Source organism: Malaclemys terrapin, chromosome 4 (genome assembly GCF_027887155.1).
Source record: "Malaclemys terrapin pileata isolate rMalTer1 chromosome 4, rMalTer1.hap1, whole genome shotgun sequence".
NCBI classification, from domain to species: Eukaryota; Metazoa; Chordata; order Testudines; family Emydidae; genus Malaclemys; species Malaclemys terrapin.
In genome coordinates, this window is record NC_071508.1 from 62,193,007 (window position 1) to 62,214,662 (window position 21,656).

General features: G+C 43.0%; 1 protein-coding gene across 3 annotated transcripts in view; it reads left to right on the forward strand.

The window, feature by feature from the left end:
- The first annotated feature begins 376 nt into the window (after positions 1–376).
- WT1 (WT1 transcription factor) overlaps positions 377–21,656 on the forward strand; it is a 48,203-nt gene continuing 26,923 nt past the window's right edge. Inside the window, exons 1-4 of one of the 3 annotated variants that reach the window (XM_054028179.1) lie at positions 377–1,085; positions 7,183–7,305; positions 7,887–7,989; positions 18,377–18,454. In XM_054028179.1, coding sequence (XP_053884154.1) covers positions 695–1,085; positions 7,183–7,305; positions 7,887–7,989; positions 18,377–18,454 — 695 coding nt within the window. In that variant the 5' untranslated portion in view covers positions 377–694. The remainder of the gene's footprint in view (positions 1,086–7,182; positions 7,306–7,886; positions 7,990–18,376; positions 18,455–21,656) is intronic. The other 2 variants (XM_054028178.1, XM_054028180.1) reach the window with 2 other exon arrangements.

Genomic DNA, 21,656 nt, shown 5'->3' on the forward strand with positions numbered 1-21,656 from the left:
GATCCCCCTCCCCTCTCCCAATTGTGCCAATAACTGTTCCACATGCAAGTAGCTCGTATCGGAAATCGTTTAGCGTGTACTTACTGACCACCTGGAGCCATCTAATAACCTGCCTGCTGCGGACCCTCGCTCAAGGCAAAGGCAAACCCGGGGGCTTTTAGGGTTAGTGGCGTTTGCCCCAAGAGGTGGGAGTAACGTGTAGGGGGAGAGAGAGAGTCTCCCAGCACCCAGCCAGCCCCCTCCCTCCAGTGCTTTGGATCTGGCTTGGCGCAGCAGAGCAGGCTGAGGTTGTGTGAATGGAGCATCAGAGCCCCTGACTCCTCCTCCCGTGCAAGCCCCGCTATTTGAGCTTTGGGAACTTGAGGGCGAACAGGCAGCATCCGAGGTACGGAGTTCTAGGCGGCTCGCGCGCCCCTCTACTCTCCCCAGCCCGCCGCGGGCCGCTCTCCCGGTGCTGTCGGAGTAAGGGGTGAACCTGGAGAACAACCTTGCCCTGGCGCTGCTGCCGGCTCCCGCAGGGCTGGACCCGGGGACTTGTGTTCCGGAGCAAGCTTCCCCCAAGGGGCTGAGCTCGGCAGCCTGGTGCCTGCAGCCGGAGCCGGGCTCTGGCTTGGCAGGCAGGGGGCAGGTCCCCTGGAATAAGTGCGGCCCGGGGGGGGACTGGCTCTCCGGCAGGAGGAAAGTTTGCGATCAGATGGGCTCCGACGTGCGAGATCTCAACGCCCTGCTCCCCTCCGTGTCCTCCCTGCCGGGCAACAGCAACTGCGCCATGCCGGTGAGCAGCGCCGCGCAGTGGGCGCCGGTCCTGGACTTCCCCCCGGGGGCGTCCTACGGCTCGCTGGCCCCGCACTCCTTCATCAAGCAGGAACCCAGCTGGAACGCCTCGGACCCCCACGAGGAGCAGTGCCTGAGCGCCTTCACCGTCCACTTCTCCGGCCAATTCACCGGCACCGCCGGCGCCTGCCGCTACGGCCCCTTCGGAGCCCCGCCGCCCACCCAGGCGCCCTCCAGCCAGGCTCGGATGTTCCCCAACGGCCCCTATTTGCCCAACTGCTTGGAGAGCCAGCAAGCCATCCGCAACCAGGGTAAGGCCAGCTCGCGCCCAGCGCCGCCGGGCTCGGGGAATGGTTTATGGGGCTCTCCATCTTAATGCTACAATCCCGACAGGCTTGTAAACAGAGCTGTGCCTTGGCTGTTCCCCGCCAGGCAGCAGCTGGGTAATATAATACCCGAGCCCCTTCCTAGCGTGTCCTCTTCCGCGTGCAACTCAGTAGACAACCCCCTTCTTAAACTGGACCAACATCTATAGACCCAGTTCTGGCAGTCATGGCTCTACAGGGACTTCCATTGCACACCGGTGTTAAACTGGGCTGGCCACTAACTCAGGCTTTCTTTAAAATAATATACGAATTGGCATTGCTATTCTATTCGCTCTTAAACTGAGTTCTGACTCAGCTTCTGTAGTGAAGGTGGGTGGTTCACTCTTGTTGTTTGGCGAGACCAGGAAACTTTCTCCTTGCAGAGTTTTGTTTCAAAGTGGGGCTGGCTTCAAGACAGTCAGATATTGATGAGGTTACTCTCAAGGTGATCTAGAGAATTAACTTCCAACATATCTGGTATAAAGTGGGGAATTATCTTAAACTGTTAATGGATCATCGTAAATAAATCACTTCCGTTAGAATATATTTTAATCTGAAGCCCTCTAGTTGTTAAATTAACGTTTAAAAGCTGTGAAATAACACGCCCACTTTTCCCTCTCCACTAAACGGGTAATTGTGGCATCTCCCGTTGGAAGATATTTTAAAAACAAAATCCGAACTAACCAAACAATGGGATGACATTTAGATAATCTCAATGTGGTGTTAAAATGTAATCTCCTAGGAAGGGAATAACAGAGAAACTACTACCGGTATCTTCAGTAGCCATTAAATTACCAGGAAAATCTATTAGCACAAATCCAGCAATCCCTAAGTGTGGACACGTAGTTATAATCTAACAATTTTCCTTCCATTTGCTGTAATTTAAACATCTGCAGATGTGACCGGGGAAGGGGGAAAATACCAAGCAACATATAATGAAGCACTGCGGTTAAGGTTCAGTTTTCACCCCGTTTGAAAGAAATAAGTGCGTCGTTTTTATTCGATGTGCAACACTTTCCTGGGGCATCTGAAAGCTTGCAATGGCTTCTCGGTTAAGGGTTTGCTGTATAGAAATACCTCATGTAATCAACTACTAATTAATTATCTTAAATGCATTAAGATATAAGGTTTAATTATCTTAAACCTAAAACTGGAAAAATATAATTATAGATCTATTGAGAACATCCCTTGATTGAATATGAGATTTTAAGATAAATTAAATGAGGCCTGATCGGGGGTTGTCTTTTTTTTTTTTTTTAATCCGATGGGAAGAGACCTTCAGGCAGGTTGTATTATCTTTTCTCAAAGGTATGTACTATTCTTTTTAAGAGGAGGGCAACAAATCTTTTCTACACAAAGGTGTTCTTACTGCCTCGCACCAGATCGGTTACAATTCGGGCGCACGCACACACACACTTGTCAACCTCAAGAGCAGGGTTTCTTCTGTGGAATAAGTGCAATATTCACATAGCTGAATTGCTTATCTTCTAAAGTGCCTCATTGTAATATAAATTGATAACCCACCATCTCGATAAAGAAACTGGACTTTTATTATTATTTATTTTATTTGAATTGCGTCGTGGGTTGTAGAATAGGCATTGGGGAGAAAGAGCTAAGAATATATAGGAAAAATAAAGTATTTGAGCTTAATTATTTAATATTTAGTTACTGTAGCAATTACTTCAGCAATGCAGTCATTGAAACGAAAATGCAAAGCTCGTTGATTCTAGGGCCGTAGTAAACGTAAAGTATCTCTGAGCAGCGTTCATTTATTTGGTTCCAAAAGTAGTTCAAACGCCTTATTGAAAAGCGATCACTATTGGAATTATGTATGGAGGGGGAGATGTTTCAGATTTATTTGACACTTGAGCGTGTCCGAGCGCGGAGGATGTCTTAAACTGATATTTTATTTTTATTATTTTAATGAACAGGTTACTGGGCAATGGAGTAGTTGGGAATATCAGGGTATCCTGTACTCTCTGACATGTTAGGTAAAATAACGCTATGGGAAACTTACGCCTTCCATGATTGCAAATTAAAGAGCATTCGCCTTTTCAAATATCTGCTCTGTGTTTGTGCGGGAGGTGTGTGTGGGTTTTTTTTTTTTTTTTTTTTTTTTTTTTTTTTTTTGCAGTTTGTGCACCTGGGCTGATGTTGGATTTCTACTGTTTAGCCTTTTTTTCGAATAACCTAATGTCTCCAAAGAAGTTCTTCTATATTTGCTTAAATGTTTAAAATTTATATGTGCAGTATTTCTGGAGTCTTCCAGCAAAAATTAAACAAAAACAACAGCGAAGATTAGGAGAAGACCACCACTTCTAAGACACAGACAAGGGCAGTATATATAGTAACTGTTTTAAGTATCTGTTTGCAGTGACCATCAGAAATAAGCTGCATTCTACATTTTCCTCAAAATAAGAGTAATTCCGTTTTAATAATTCAACACCAGATACGGCTACCTTTATAAAAAAGAACAGGAGTACTTGTGGCACCTTAGAGACTAACAAATTTATTAGAGCATAAGCTTTCGTGGACTACAGCCCACTTCTTCGGATGCATATAAAGGCTACCTTTATATTTTTCTGAGCTCTGAAACTATACATTCAGTAATTCTCGGTTAGATTTTCTATCTGTATACTAAAAAATACTTGTAGATCATCGTGGGGAGAACAGTGTCAGATGGGAAGGAAATTTTGGTTCGAACGACATTAAGATAAATTTATTTTAATATTTAAAATTTAGCGCATTTGTGTGGGTGGAGAAACGAATGCAATTGGTCAGAGCGATTCCCTCTAATCGAGTCTTAGAGAATATTAGCCACAGTAAACTTATTTTCCTCCCCATTTTGATTAAAACTAGCGTAAGAAATTATTTGGGAGAGTTAAACCAATCTTTCTCATTTAAAGAACAGTACTTACTAGTCCTTTGGCTGGACCTGGGTATTACTGCAGGCAAACCTGGTAGCTTATCTCTAGGGGGAAATATATTTCGCTCTGGGAGCAAATTGTCTTTCAATAAAGAGACAGCAAAGTTGTCCAAAACTAGAGGTGACTCAGATCCTATCACACTGAGTCAGCTAAAACCATCACTTTATGATACACGCAGGTGTGCGATACCTCCAGCATTTCGATGGCGCGTCACACAATCGGTTATTTGCCTATTTTGATCTTTACAAATGCATCGCACGCCCGCTCATTTGCTTTTGTTCTGCATGGAGAAGACAAGACTCAGCCTGACCAAATACTGAAAGAGTTTCCAGAATGGCCATGTTAACCTGGGTCTTAGGGGGTGGGGTGGGGGAAAATGGGTGGTACCTACTTCCATTATCTACTAATCCTCTGTATGTCTCCTACCTGTTCTTTCTCCGTGTTCAAATGGCTACCTACCAGCTTTCGCTAAATTAAGGCTTTCTGAAGATCGACTCTGATCTCTAAACCGCTGGCGAGATTTCCCCGGTGGGGCGCCCAGGCAGTAAATATTTGGTTTCAAGACACACATGTCAGTGCCATATTTTGATACACATCCCGTTATAGCGCCCAGTACAGTGACATTCCCAAAATAGTAACGGGTAAGAGCATCTTCTCTGCTAAGCAAAAATATTTTGCAGCACACAACGCTTCCTTTGAGCCAAAAGGAATTTGGTAAGATCGCAAACAGTATTTTAGGGCTGAATAAAATGTTCTTGCTTTGAACCAGTCAAGGTTGCACTTTGCTTTTTCAGACGTTTTTCAGACCGTGGGAAAGACGCTACCTTGGCTCAACAATCATTTTTTTGCCAAGTGTTGGGGGGGGGGGGGGGGGGAATAAGGCTTTGAAACCTCTGCCCATTTTCTCTTCTGGCTCCCCTGTCCTCTCATCCAGCTGGATTCCTCCAACAATTGGATTCCTTCAGAAGATCGCATGCTGCAACAGATGCACAACTTTCAATTATTTTCAGCACATTTTAATCAGCCCTGCTTCTGATAAGGTCCTAATTAAAGAGACCTTGCTATCAGGAGGCTTGTTCAGAACTCAGCTCTCTTATCACATTCCTGAAGCTTTGGGTCAGGCAACACCGGAAAATGTGGCCAAAACATCATTCTGCTCAGAGCAGAGTTTCGAAGGTCACCAAATGTCTGCATCAGGCCAAAAGGAACTAAGAAAGTGTTAGTGTTTTAGAACGCTAAAAAGAAACAAGGAGGGGGAAAGAAAAAAAATCCTTCAGTCTATGAAGGAGATAAGAGAGCGAGAAACAGCCGTAACATGGAAGTGGATGGGGTACCCGTGCTTTCATCGCTGCCAAAGGGGCCCATCATCTGGAAGAGAGAGGACCCGCAGAGCCATGGGGGTAGGATACAAAGACTAGGTTGGTCTGGAGAAATGCGGCTCGGTGTTTAATCGAAGCCCGGGACAAAGGGCTGGTTCAGAACTACTTCGAGGGCAGAATAATCCAGATCTTTGCTATTTTGTAGCTTCCTCCTTTCGTCTCTGACGGAATTCCATAGTCTGGTGATTTATTATAAAATGGAGGCATGTAACTAGTGCTACTCCAGCGCCACAGTGTTTTCTGTAATCTCCACCTTCTGCCTCCTACTGATCTGTCTTCCCGAGCCCTTTTAAATAAAGGCAATATAACCTCATTGGAAACTCTGTCATTACAAGTGACCACAACACTGTCGGGGCAGGGATTGTTTTCTGATGTATCTGTACAGCGCCTAGCACAACGGGGTTCCAATCCGGAGTGAGGTTGGGGGGGGCGGGGGGGCAGGGGGCTAGTGGAATATACATGTAAGAATAGGGATAAAGAGATTCGTAAAAGCCAATGTCCAACTGTGTGTTTGGTCAAAACTGTTCCCCGAAGGAGGCCCGAGCTAGGCAAATAAGGGTTAGAGGAAAATGTGATCTTTATAAAGAAGCTGAGCTCCAGGGAAGATTTAAGGTTTGTATTTGCTCTCAAAAGAGCTGCGCTGACATCTTTGGGTCTTGGGGTAAATGCTGATGAGCTGAGAAGCCTCAAAGATAATATTACTTTGTAATTACTTTTTTAGCTGAAGTTGTTTAGCTGGTTCCAAGTAATTAATGAAAGTTGGTGTCCAAACGCCTGATTTACGATTGGGTGTCGGCCTCGGGTCAGCAGAGGTGATCCCTTTCCATCTGAATTTACTCGGTGAAAAATATAAGGTGTTTATTATTTTGGCCAGCAATTTTCGCTTTAAAGTAGGAGTTTATTTTTCATTTAACATTCCACCTTTTTATTGCAGACTCTTCGGAAAGCTGTTCTTAAAAAAAGATTAAAGGGTAACTTTAAAACTAGAAATGGCAGATGAGAACACACAGCAGATGGGAATCTTCCTCTTTAATATGAGCAACAATTAATGAAAACATCCTTTTTATTACTGAAACCGATCTGTCCTCTTTAAACAGGAACGAGACTTCCGATTTTCCATTCTCCATAGCGCACTGACTGGCTTTGCTCCTGACCCGGAGCTGCACTATGCCAGTGGGCATCCCTCCTCTTCCCCCCGGGCACTGCACCCTCTTTGGCCCGTCCCCCCCTTTCAGTACCTCTCCAGAGCTGACCTTCTCAGCAAAGGCTTTGATTTTTTTTTTTTTTAAACTGAACTCTCCCGGTCAGATAATGTGTTGTCCTGGCCTCAGTGCCTCGCTCTTCTAGGTTGCTTTGAAATGGCACTTGTCTGGCTGCAATGGGGAGAATGAGTTATGGGGCAAAAATCCACCATTTCCGATGTTAAATACAGAGGGGGCTGTACCAGAGTAGATCAGCAATCCGAGAAGAGACACAAATAGCACCAAGGGGGAGGCTTTAACTGGACCCACAGCCATAAATATAGAGCGAACTATTTTGGTAACCCGCTCTTCGGGTTATCGGAGTTCACTTTGATGGCTATCTTGGCAGAAGGGAGCCATTGGGAGCTCAAGCCCTTGGAAGAGCGTAGGCTTCAGTTTTCGACGCCTGCTTGGAGACACTTCGCAGGAAGCTGCTTCATGAGAAAGTTCAAGGCTAGGCAACTAACTCCCGATTCTTCTGTTGTTCTTTTGGAAGGTTACAGCACAGTGGCGTTTGATGGGACTCCAAGTTACGGCCACACTCCCTCTCACCACGCAGCGCAGTTTACAAACCACTCTTTCAAACATGAGGACCCCATCAGTCAACAGACCTCGCTAGGTAACGTCAGAGACCTTTATGTAGCCGAACAGGAGGGAGAAACATCCAACACCTCCCGCGCAAAAATAGCCTCGCTATGGGATGGCCCCAGCAATTACAAGTGTTACCCAGGCTCTCTGTACCCGAGGCCAGGGGGTCTCATTATTAATATATTATTTTACTCTTGGCTTCTGCACAGCCTACCGATTTAATTACACGGGTTATCTGAGCCCGCGGGCTCCACATCAATGGGAGATACTTGAAATGTAATGAACTCCAATGCCACTTGGTTAGTGGTGCTAAAGATGTTACATGGCGGGGATCTCACTGTAAATCCAGAGTGACCCGTAGTGAAGTTACTCCGGATTTACGCAGGTGGCAAAGGAGAGCAAAATCTGGCCGGTGCACACAAGTAAACTTGCTTTATGCAGGCCCAACACCCGTGTGTTTGAATTCTGACTATAGCTGCTTAATCCTGCAGCCAACGTATCTTGTATTGGAACTTTTCGTAACTTTCAAAGTAGCTCTCCCCCTTTCCCATCCAGATTTCTACTAAAAGGGCTGAGCCTGGCGGTTGTTAACTCTTTGTGGTTTGTCTACAGGAGATCAACAGTACTCGGTACCTCCACCAGTGTACGGCTGTCACACCCCCACAGACAGCTGCACGGGCAGCCAGGCCCTGCTCCTGAGGACCCCATATAACAGGTACCTCCAAGCGGAAGCCTTTACTGTTCGCTTCCTCTTTGATTGCATTTAACCTTGCTTGTTGCACTGACAAGTTTTTTGGCTGGTGTGTGTGGTGGTTTTTCTCCTTGGCAGACAACTCCTTGTGTAGGGGAAATAGAATGTCTTTTCTTTTTTGTCTTGCCTCTTGCTTTTATGCATTTTTTTCTGTTTTTGTCCTGGTCACTAATTTTTGGATTTTTAACAAGGTATTTCCTGTTGTCTGGCGCACACATTTTCCTCTGTTATGAAGGTTCTATGATGTACATAACATGCCTGCCCCAGCTACCTGCTTTACTTGGATTGCTTCTCACTAGAGCGGGAACAATAATGAAATCCTCATGGTGTTTTGAGCCTGGCTCTTCTTCCTGATGTATACTACTCTATTTTGTGGACTATATCGCCTTACAAAGAGACACGTTCAGAAGGCAACGGTTTAGCAATCTCAAGGTGGATCCTGACAATGAATTTACTAGTCCGGTGTATGTACCATAGAAGCCACGCAAAGGCTTTCTTCTTTTTAAATGAAGGGCCTGATACTCTACCCACCAGTGACTCGATGGCAGTTTTAACTGAGGGCCAGATTCGGTTCCCAGTGAGATAATTCAATGGCAAAACTCTAAGTGGGAATAGGATTAGGCCCGGAGAAAGGATTGATCAGATTGACGTGATTATGAGGGACCAGAGTGACAGGACATAATATGAATGCTTGAAAGCTGGGGGGAGGGAAGGGGGAAGTGTGTCCTGGAATTTTCTGACACACACATTATAAGGCGGCTGCAAAAAAGATTTATATAAATGTGCTTCAATGATAGATTCTTACCAGCTGTGCGAAGCTGGTAAGAACTAAGACATGTCAAATTAATGTTGCAGCTTCTTCCCTAAAGCTGCATTTCCTGCGGTTAGTTTCTTTTTAATACACCACTGTCAATTCCATTTCCCCCATTCACGTGAATTGACCATTACACGTGAGTTGTCCCGGTCCCGCAATCGCTAGTCTCTTTGACCCATGGAGTAGTCCGCCTGCCCACTATCTACTGCAGGTGGGACGCTCCAAACTATGACCCAAACCCATGCAAATTAACTGGAGGCTTTCAACGTCTTCATTTCAGTGGGCTCTGGAACAGTCCCTCGGTGCTGTGTGTCCGGCCTATTCTTAAAAGGGGTATGTGTATGGGTGTGAGGGGAGACTAGCAGGTCATTTAGGAATGACAGCAATGGACAGTGCATACGAAAATAAATATCTGTAATTCAAAAACCAGTTCATTTTAATTTTTCCCCCCACGATGTGGCTTTGTATAGCAAATTAAACCGCCCTTTTTGTGACTCCCAATGTGATGTAAGAATGGGTTAAATATACACTTAAAAAGCAGAATCAGAAAATTAATACCCACTTTGCTTGCCACCAAAATATGGATCTCCTTTTCTGTTTGTGTTAAATGGCGTACATCTAGAATGGACCCTTTTCAATAGCTATTTCCCATTTCCTTGGTTTGGCATGGGGGCCAGTTGTGTCTCCTTCAATTTTACAATGTGTTTAGGAGTGAGAAAAGAAGTTACCCAAAATTTATTCTTAAACTTTTTGTGAACTTGGAGCCAGTCCCATATCTCTGAGTTGCTAAGTAACTTGAGCACACAAAACAATATGCCTTTGCAAAGGAAGTTGCAACTGATTCTTCTCATAGGCTGGTTATATCGTCTTTGATTAATCAACACTGGACATGGGACAACAAAATTCTGTCACTTCCACAAGCCACTTCTCCAATTAACGTGAGTTGACGTCAAGGGAAGGAGGGAATGAGGTAATGAAGGAAGGAAAGAAGCCTATCCACATAGATTAGTTGTAGAATAATTGGCGGGGAGAATGCCTTCACTGAAACTGACAAAGATTGTTAATCTCTCAGGAAAATCTATAAATATGATTTGTAGAGCGGCCTCAAAAGGAAAAAAAATGTGTGGCTCTGCATAATTCGCGTGCAGCTCAAGGCACAGATAGTGTTTTCTTTCTTAGCAGTTTATTCATATTTCAGTGCCTTATAAGATCCCCCTTGCATTTTGCACTTGGATTTCAGACAGCTCAGTGAAATCCTCTCGCTCTCTGTTCCATTTTGAACTAATATCTATAACATTAAATGCACAAATGGCCGGACTTTAACGGAAACTTAATTTTGTTGATGGACCACAGGGCAAGACTCTGGTCGCTGAATCGGGAGAACTCCATAAAACTTTATCTCGCCAGAATCCCAATAGCTAGACCAGTTCTTTAGAAACGACCGGTACCTTTGCTGTGGCTGTCTCCCCAGCCATTGTAACCCTGGCAGGTCTGTTCTTTGGAGACTCACTCTAAATTATTCTAGATTTTAACACAAACGCTAACTCATAGAGCTACTTCATTGAGTAAGAAACTTCACTCTGGGAACAGCAGATACAAAGCTTCTGTTTAAGCCCCGCTCTCCCTTGGCTACCGAGTAGTATAGCTTCAGCATTATTTCTCGCGATGGGATGTGAGCAAGCACAATCTATTGATACTACTGATTCCACGGCGGATGCACTCAGTTTTACAGTAAAGAACTGTTGCTTGTTCTAAAACTCCAACCGGAGATCTCTATCTTCCATCTTCCCAACGATGTCTGTATAATAGGCATTTTTCATAAGCTTCGGTGACATTTTCCTTAATGAATAAATAGGGCACAAACACTACATCGCCAGTAACTTAAAATCTCTTTCTGTGAGTTTTGGAATTAGACTCTTTCTTTCATGGGTAGCTGAAACTCAATCCTTAATTCATCCTATTACCGCTCGGCATTGTAGCATGCAGTCAATTTCTCCCTGACTTGCGGCTTGATCCGTCTCCCATTGAAGCCAATTAAAGTTGTAACACTGACTGCAGTGGGATAAAGATTAATCCCTTAAACCCTTTTGGAGCTAGCAGCATATGTATATAGAGCTCTACCAGAACGTTTACACACGCCAGAACAAAAGCGTTAGTACTCCAGTTTCTCAACACTTTGTAATGGGCATACTGGCAGATCTTTAAAGTGTCGGCTCTCTAGCATTTCATTATAATAGGGAGTCTCTCTTAAAATAGAGGATGGGATGCTATGCTACTCTTCTTCTTTCGGTATCTTCAGCCCTTGGAATCACCGATAAAACCTCCTAATGAAACCACAGTTTGACTTAATCCATCTGGATATAGTTCTTGTCCTTAGCAGCTATCTGCAGTAAATAAGCATATGTAGAGACTATTCTCTCACCACTTTAGACACCAATTGTAAACGACACATGGAAACAAGTTGTTTGTTTGAAGCCTAGATAGAAAGTTGAGCTACAATTTTACTTTAATGCACGTTCCAGAACGCCCCTTGTCTGAAAAATTACAATACAGCGGTGATCAGAATAAACCCAAAGTTCACTTGCTGATGTGGCTGTAAGTATCCTCTTGGATCATCAGGTTCATCCCAGCAAGTGTGTCAGATCCATATAATCTCATTTTCTCCGAGTGCCAGAAGCAGGAATAATGGTGCACTGTTGGGAGGCAGAGCGAGCCAGTTGGCCTCTAGGCAGTACCGAGGGTAGGAAACATGGACTGGAATTTATGAAGAACATACCTGAGTAAAACAACAAGGAGTCTGGTGGCACCTTAAAGACTAACAGATTTATTTGGGCATAAGCTTTCGTGGGTATAAATCTCACTTCTTCAGATACCTGAGAAACAAGAGTATTTTTCATGTTCGTTCCTTAGTTCCTCCACGGAAGATGGTAGAGGAGTGGCTAGGGAGAACACAGATGGTGATTAGTACAGATGCAAGGAAGATATTAAACTAACTCTTGGCCCAGGAGTTCTCCAACTTGGCATTCTGTGGATCGCTCTTTGAGAGATCCTTTCATGGGCCACCAGGACCTACTCTGCAAAATATTCAATTCTTCACATCTCCAGGAAGGGCTTCTCGGACTCTTGGTGGCCCATAGACCACAGTTTGATAGCCATAGTCTTCATTCCTGTTCGGAAAGCCTATCCCTTTTCTTCTTTCTTCTCACTCCACCCCATGCATAATTAAAACAAGACTGACAAAATCTAAGGGCATCCACATTGGTGTAATTTACACCTTCTTCTGGTCTTCTCCATTTGTATGTTACACCAACTTACTGCTTACACTGACTTAGCCTGCTGTCAGTAATATGGTCCCTTCCTTACCCACATCACCTCTGAATTTGACCACTGAGTCCCATTGGAGGAGTCTAAAGCTCCACCAGCTTCCATAGACTTCAACTTCTTCCCCTCAGAAAATCAGGCCAGGAATTTAGGTTTGACAGTATGGATTTAGGTGCCTAAGTTTAGGTACACTCATTTTGGGGAAAATGCCTAAATTGATCTAGCTCTGGATGTTTTCAGATGTTCATGTGCATCTTCATACGCAGCTGTAGTTCGTGGAGGAAAAGCTTTGTTATACACAACAGGTGAGCTAAAGTGGCAAAAAGGTACCAAAATCCTGAGATAAAGGAGAGAATTTCCTACAAAGTCTCTCTCTATGGAGATTTCATAAACACTCAGACTGTCTAAAATTACATTGTGTTAGAACAAGTATTAACACAGTGTTAAGCACCATGTGGTACTTTAATTTAGACCAGGACTGCTGTGTTTAACATCTGGTTTTGGGTAGCCCTATGCTGGACTAGGGTTAATCCCAGCCAGCTGGTGCCAGACAGTATTTGTGTAGCTGTTTCATAGAGGTATTGACATTCATTAACAAAACATGTAATTTTGCAGTGTAGACAAAGCATTGTTTTTCCTTAGCAGATGGCCCACAGAATATTCCCAAAGGTGAGCAGTACAGTAATGCTCCACCTTTGTTAGCAGGCCAACCCTATTAATCCTCAGTCCGTTTACAGGTTGCTTAACACTCGTTTCATTGTGTGCACATACATATTAGTATTTTGTTTTGTTTGTTTAAAAGTGGAGGAAGGAGGGGGAATCGAGCACAACAGCCAATTGGTGGCACTAGAGACATAGGAGTTGTCTGCTATACTGGGTGCATCTAGGTCAGAATCCTGTCTCAGACGGTAGCCAGTCCTATATGCTTCCTAGGAAGGTGTAAGAAACCTTGTAGAGGACGTTTATGCAATAAATTGCCCATAAGGAAAGGCTTCCTCCTGGTCTCCATTAGTTTAGAGGTGGCTTTATGCTTTCAGAAAAGGGGTTTATATTCCTTCTAGCTATTTTTGTATCTTGTCTAATGTAACTCTTTACTGTTCTATCATACAAATGTCAAATCCTTTCGGAACTATACAAAGGTAGCCTTCTGGCAATGAGTTCCACAGGACAATTGTAAATTTTGTTTGTAAAAAGAAAGCGGGGCTTTAAACTATTTTTGACCTCTGAAAGCAAAGAGGCATCAACCATCATTTCACAGCCACCAGCAGTCACTCAGGCTTCTTATTGTTCTGATCAGTGTCTGAATCCTATAACAAATTTGATATAAAATTCATAACTATTCCTTTAACAGGTTAACAATACATTTACAAAACTCCAGAGTTCTACATACACTGCAGTAATTCACCAATACTGCTTGGAATAAGATTTCCAAGTCTAGCTAGCCAGTAGCAACCAATTTGTCCATAATAAAGAAAGGAAGTAAGGAGAAAATATGCAAGCAAGTCTAAGACTGAAGACCTTTCCATTGTTTTGCCCTGGTAAAAGAGACAGTAAGAAAGGCGATAACTTGAAATAAATATTCAAGAGCCCATAATTCTTATAATGGAAGCAACAGTATCTCTGAAATCTCCAGTTTTGGCAACTACTTGTTCTCTCTTATAACACAAGCACCGCATCTGCCAAGAGATATTGTGTCTGTTGTTAATGGTTAGTTATTGATGGCAAAGCTATGCAGATTGCAAGTGTGCATTGAAAGGCCAGCATTTGCGATTCCATTAAAATGGTGATGTGAACTTTTCTACCTCATGCTGTTTAATGTAGTAAACATGTTTAATGTTGAAAATTTACTGTGAGTCACACTTGCAAAGACTTTAAGAGTGGAGGAGTTTCAGTTCAGATTATAGCTCTTTCTGTGCAGAGGTCAAGAACTCAGTAATACTGCCGTGCAGGCCAAAACAAACTCTATATGATCTACTACTGGTTTCCTTTAAAGTTCCTCTTTTGCTCAGGGTTGACTTCCTTTTATTTCACTCCAACTTACATTAATCCTCGTTGTAGAAAAGTTTTCCCCCCTCCTATTTCATTTTAAAAACATCTCTGTAATGAAAATAAGTTATTTTTAGTGTCTTATTTGTGGTCATTTGAGGGAACTAGTGATTCAAATGGGAATCAATGCAGGCAAATCCCCAGAGCCTCCAGTTTTCCTTCTCATCATTCAAATCGTATTTAAAGTTAAGATTTGAACATACCTATTGACTCTGAGACCATCCTGTAGCACTGGCAGTAATAACCCATTGTAGATGTAAATGGATGTATGGATACTGTGTTATACTTCCTCTATTAGATACACCATACTAAACTCTTTTTGTAGAAACCCGGTGGTGCACTTGGCAAACTTGGTCAAGCATGCCATTTTCTGCCTCCCACTTGCTTCCAGCCTGGGGTGATCAACGGTGGAGCCCGGAGTTCGCAGTACTACTTACATTTCAGCTCGCTGTGTTTTGGCATTTGGAGTCTCTCCCCAGCAGCAGCATCTTTCACCTCTGTGTTCTATCTGCAGCATGGAACGGGAGGGTGTTTCCACTGGAGCGGAGATTCACAAAATCTTCCAGCCAGGATGTGATGTGATCGGTAGCTATAGGGGCGGCTGCATCATTGCTATTATCCCATTGAAGTAACTGAGAGAATTCCGTTGACTGCAATGGGAGCAGGACTGGGCACCTGATGTCCACCACCTATGAATCATTCGCTAGGTCTACAGTCCTGTCTGATCTTAGATGGGGATGATGAACACCCCGCCCCTCCCCCCCCCACACCCCTGAAGCAAAATTGTGTTTGCTTGTCAAGGCAATTGAGCCACGTTTACTTGAGAGCAATCGAGGATGCTCGGAATAAAACAAGGAGAAATTTCAATACAATCCGCCACACCCACCCACCTAGATACCTAGTCACTCTTTAAAATCTTCCAGCTCAAATATGTGTGTTCAAGTACAGTATTGCCTCATGCCAGAGGCGTCTTATTTTTATCATTGTATTTAACAGGAGCTGTTTCACGAGTACAGTATGTATCTGGTAAAGCCTATGGGGGATTTCCCCAGCCAGAACTCCTACAAGCCTGAATTTAAACAGATAAACAAAACCGACTCTTACCACTCTCCGCGGGTTATCTTTATGAATGGCTGAAGTCAGTAAGCAACCCTGAGTGGCAATGGTGGTCTCCAAAGTTTTTAGGGTCTAAACGCTTATTTTTCCGGTGTGATTAAATACTGGTGACTTAAACGTAGGTCTGTTTTTAGATCGGGAGCCATCTGTATAAATGGCTTCTCTTTTGCATGCGTATTAACCCCCCCCCCCATTACAGGGCTAGACCCTGGGAACGGGCTTTCAGCCGACATGGACGTTGATTGTTCTTGAGGGTGGGCAGGGGGCTTTCCGCGGAGCTGTGGAGTCGGGAGAACCGGGCAGAAGTCGCTGCTGCGGTAGAAATGGAAACACAGTTCTAGCTGTGGAGGCATAAGACTCCGAAATAACTGCTGAGGTGCCTTCAGCCAGAGCGCAGAGAGGGGCACTCGGCCAGCTGGGCTCTCCAGGGTAAGCGGGTGAAATCCGAGGCCTTTTTCCCTTCCCGTGGGTTTGTAGCTTAAACCACCCCACCTGCAGCCCTGATGTTCTCGTGAGAAGGAATCAAGTATCAGAAACTAGAGAAGGCCCGGCCGGGACCGTGTTATCTCGGGCTCCAGCCAAAGGCAGAGAGAGGGGTCCTGGAGTGGAGGTCCCAGTGCCGGGGTCCGGGGGGACTTTGAAGGGCTATGCTCTTCGCTGCTGGGTTAGTCACTCTTGGGTTTCCTGGCTGGGTGGTATGCTCTTGCCTGTCCCTATGTTCTCCGCAGACCAGGTGAGCGCTTCCACCGGGCCCCCATGGAAGTAAACAGCAGTTACTTTGCTGCCCGTTTCAGCGGGAGCAGGGTCGGGCTGCGACTTCTGTTTGGAGCTTAATACTTTAACCTTCACAAATCGCTCCCCTCCAGTCCCCGCAGCTCCAGCCACTGTCCCCCATAGTACTTTGATTGTCAGTGGGTGGTAGGGTGACCAGATGCCCTGATTTTATAGGGACAGTCCCGATTTTTGAGGCTTTTTCTTATATAGGCTCCTATTACCTCCCCACCCCCGTCCCGATTTTTCACACTTGCTGTCTGGTCACCCTAGTGGGTGGCCTCTCGGATGGCACCGTGTTACTATTGTCTCCTCCTTCTCTTTCTCGGCTAATACATAGACTAGTGGGTCTGTCTTTGCTCAAGCCACTTCTCTGGGTCAAATTCTGCTCTCTTACACCTGCGTAAATGGGGGTCCGGGCTAACGTCATGGGAATGACCAGTGTAAGGGGCTTTATCCAAAGTCCATGGAAGTCTGTGGGAGTTTTTATGAGAGCAGAATTTGCCTCTGTACCTGTTGCAAGGGACAAACCATCTTTGAGTTTATTTGATGACAAGTGTAAACTCAGGATCCCTTAAGCGGAGAATTCCCCTGATCGCACCGGCAAGGCTGTCTTTTGTAGCCGGGACACATAGTTGTAAACCTCCTATTGAATGGAGTGCATGAGCCAGCCACGCTTCAAACTGTACCGAAATGGAGCCCAGGACTACCTTCAACGTTTCTCTGAACGTTGTCCTGGTTCCTAAGCGATTTGTTTTGTGCACTGTCACCAAACCCAGTATGGAATACAGTGGCTGCTGGTTAGTAACAAGATGAATGTGTACTGCTTGATGAAAAAGCAAAGGAGGAAGGGGGGAAATATTGTGGAGGAGGCTCTTATAAATGAACTGTCAAGGGAAAGAAAGTTAAAGGGAAATCTCCTGCTGTAAATGCATCGGGCGGGCACTTCTAATAAAAATCAGGGCCCTGGAGGAATTAATTACAGCAGCATTACAGGAAGAATTCGTGGAATTGCAAAACGTAGTGGCACAGACCAGCACGAACTGCTATTGCAAATGGGGAAACTGCAGGAGAGTCTAACAATTTCGGAGCTGATATGCAGGACATTGTAGTAGCATAATAGCAGTTCAGACATTCTAATGAATAATAGTGTCCCGCGATACTGACAAATGATATTACACATACTTTAAGATTGAAGTAATTTAACTTGTTTTATATGCAAAAGCTTCCCACTGGAATCTGACTTTTCTAGCTCACTTCTACCTGCCATGAAAAAACTCTCTCAACAAAATTATATACAATCATTACATAAATCTAGTGAGTTTAGCTATTATTAATCAACCAGGGGTCTTATGTTGATTGTGAATTGCTATTTCACTGGCACCCACATCAATCAGAAAATCGATTCGAAAAGACTAGAGACTCAAAACGTTGTTTCAGTTAGAGTCTCTGCAGCAGATCGGAGAAATGTTGGGTAGCAATGGGAACTTGGATTTCCAGGAGAACCAAGATTCAGAAAGAACACACGGTGGTTTTCCATGGAGAAATGTTGTGCGAGCATGCGGTGTAGAAGGAAACCAACTTGCTCAGCCCTGTCTGTATAGCGAGACTCTCCTCTTACGGCTAACTTACTGAGAAAACCCTAGGGAAACGGACTGCTTTTGGTGTTGCAAGTCTGCAGCAGTTTTTCCCCTCCTCGAAGCACATACCTGTTCACTTTTCTATTTAAATTATTTGTGATAAGTGTTGAGCATTATTATATCAGTAGATCTGTAATCTACATTTCTTTTGGTTACAGTTGATCTCAAATAAAAAACCACTGAAGTGTTTTCTTTAAAAATAGAAAGTAAGCAACTGACAACCAGTTTCTGAGATCCTCTACACGCTTTATTAAAAGTTAGTTCACTTGCTTTCTTTTTTATAAAAATAAGAAATCTTCTTTATTGCTAACCCACAAATCTGCATATACTGGTTCCATTAATTTAATTGCAGTATTTTTTTTTCTTTAAGAGCTTTATTGCATATAATTTTCAGCCATTTAAAATTTACAAGTTAGATCACAATGAACACCTTGTCTTTTACCACATAATCATTCTTTCTTTTTCTTTTAAAATTAATGTCACAAACAGATAAGAGTTGAAATAAAATACATTAATTTGGTACTGCTATATGTATTTTGAAAACACTTTTTAAAAAAGAAAAATGAAAATTATTGCTTCTTTTAAGTATTACTTGAATTTTGGTCAAGTAATTTAGTTCTAATTCTAGATATTTTCATAACAGTGACAATTTATACCAAATGACCTCACAGATTGAATGCATGACATGGAATCAAATGAACTTGGGATCTACATTAAAGGGGTAAGGTGTTTTATTATTTTGTAATCTTCTTCTGCATTAGTGTAGTTAACTTCATTTTATTTTTTATTTTATGAATGGAATAAGGTTACTGGCATGAAAAATGCTAACATGTCCAAAAAATAGGTCTTTATTTGTCTGTAATTTAATATGTTGAGTTTAAAAAAATAACCCTATTGAACTATTAAAATTTTTATTCTACTAGTCAGTTCACAGTTAATAAGAATTTTATGGTCAAGTTTTCTCTTAGATTTTTTTTTAGTCGAAGGTTAGTCAACTGGGAAAGAACTAGCAATATTTTCTTAAATTATGGGTTTTTTTTTGTTTTTGTTTTGGTCTTTTGACTTAAATCAATCTGTCTTGGAGAACAGTATGTTGGTTGTAGATTTTTTTAACCATTTTACTGTCTAAATAAACTGTCTTCATTGTAGGTTACACAATTCAGGTGCCAAGTAAATGTTTTCCAGTAATAGACCAGTAATATTTGAATGTAAGTTGGGATAACATGAATGTGAAAACCTGTATAATTATATTATAGATGGTTCTAAGCAGCCATATTATTCCATATATACAGCACCAAAATCTGATAGGAGGGACTGCATGAATGAGTATGAAGACAAGGTAGATCTCTACTCCAAAGCACTAACAAAATAAGCCTGTGAATGAAGGATGGGAAACAGTGGAAAAACCTCTGCAATTGAATGGTGAAGTTAGATGTGGAGCTTGTCCATTCTGTTAACTTCCATTAATATAAATTTAAAAAAAAATATGCTTTTTTTTTTTTTTTTTTTTTTAAGATTCTGACCTCTGATTAGTTCAGATTTTCTTGAAATGAGGTGTTGTCTTCTTGACCCCATCATAACTACTGTTGGGTCAGAGTGCAATTCAGAAATGTGCTTTCTGTAACTTGTAAACAGTGGCTGCCCAATAGATCTTGTGCTGGATTCAGCCCTGGACTTGTGCGTGCTCGGCATCTGGAATGCCTGCCAGTGGGCTGCTGGGCCTAGCTCATAGCCAAAGGCAGCGCGTGACCTGTGTGGTGTGTGAAATAACAATGGTAGCTGTTAGAGAGGGCCTCGGGAGTGAGACACAATACAGGGGTGGCCTGAGCAAAAAAGCAGAAGGGGAAAGAGCCATGAAAAGCTGGGAGAACAGCATTTTGGGTGTGGGAAGTGTGCGGGGGCTGATCATCTGCCTGGGTATTAATGCTGGGATGATCAGGCCTGGTCTGCTCTCACCACCCCTGCCATAATCAGACTCAAACTGTCCTGGCCAGGATTGCATGGTGTAAAGTGTTCTCCACACTCCTACAACACAGTGAGAGCAAGAACAAATGAAAGAGTTCCAGGCTTAGACTACTGCTGCTACCTCCTGTGTCTCCTTCCCTCCATTCCTTTCTCCTTTTTCTCTAGTTCTAACCTCACTCTGCTCCTCATGCCAGCTCTTCTCTCCCTCCTTTTTATTATCTTTCCCTTCTCCAGGCCCCACATCCTCTGTCCCTGCCTTTTCTGGCCCTTTCCATCTTCTCTGGCTTCCTTCCTCCATACCATTGTCACCCTCCCACCTTGCAGGGAATGGACTCTAGCCTGTTTGCTGCTTGTCCAATATGGGTTTCCTGTTACTTTGCAAGCACAATAGTATGAAATACTGCTGATTTGCTTCTAACCCACATTCGTGAATGGTACCTGAAGTCTAGAGGCACTAGATAGTAGTGTAGTAAACCATGTGTGTCAGAGCAAACTAGTGGAAAGGAGCACGAGTTTGAAGTGGTCGTCTTCTGTGACACACCTGGAATCTGTCAGGCAGCTCCCTTACTGAAGAGAAAGGGGAGCCCCTTCTCTTCAAACCCAACTATTGTGTACAAATCAAGCTGACCAGCTCTGCTGCTGAGGCTATTTCCTACTTTTTTCATAACTGTTTGTAATTTCCTCTTTAAACTGCACCCTTTTTAAAAAAAAAAAACAAAAAAAACCCCTTCATTGCAATATTAGACACTGTTTTGTCTCTTCTGAAGAAAATATCCTGCAAAAAGGAGAAACACATCAACCTTGACCGAGGTCCAAGTTATTAAAACAAGGAAGAGGTTATTCTTTGGGGAACTGAGTGGAAAAAAAGGGACACAATAGAAATATTAAAGGAGTACTGAACAAAATAAATGGTTTTACTTGTCCAAAAGTGCAGACTGTTAGCAGTATAAAGTTTGTGACCTAGAATTCTTGAAAGGAAAAAAGAAGAAATCAAGATGAATGATCTATGGTAAAACAAAGCTGAAAGTTTTGGTATAGGCCAAGATTGTAGAATCTGTGGAAAATCAGTGCTAGACATGGCCTCATCACTGGTAATATGAGCCAAAATAGTTATCTGTCTTCTCTGGCTGAGAGTTACAAAACACAGTACCTCCAAACTCAGTTGCCATGAACATAAGGTACTCTTCCTAAGATTTACATCTTTAAAATATATGAACTGTTCATAAGTGATTCCCAGGCGTTTACTGTTTCAGATACTTTTCTCAATCTTGAAGTTGTATTTTTATGAATATTGGCATCTTTATGTTGAAACGGAGAGCTTCATTTCTCTCCAAAGATGACAATCCTTATATAGATATTCTCCTCTTCCCCCACCACTTCCTTATGACTCAGCTGAACTTTCTTTTATGTATTGTATTATAAAGAATAAAGAAATATTGTTGCAAGTTTGCAAGAAATTGGGAAATCTAAAATTATATGTTAGGGTTTAGAGAGTGATATATCATATCATTTTACATGAACTTAATTCAGTAGCCTTTTTCCTGGGTTTATATTTAATTTAAGTTTAATGTACTAAAATGAAACTACTACCATATATTCTAGGCAGGGTTGGCAGTGACACCTATAGTTAAGGTTGCCTGGCACTTTCGTTATGTAACCTTACTCAGCCCCCCCCTTATGCATAGGCATTATGATATAGTCTTTGATTATGCGATACATGCTATTTTATCCCCAGGACTCCTGTCTTGTTTAGTTAGGGTGACCAGACATCAAGTGTGAAAAATCGGTATGGGGCGGGAGGTGTAATAGGAGCCTATATAAGAAAAAGCCCCAAATATCGGGACTGTCCCTATAAAATCGGGACATCTGGTCACCCTATGTTTAGTGCACAGGATAGACAGGAATCAGGAAATGGATCTGGATTGCATAGTGAATGAGACTGTTGTCTGTAGAACCAT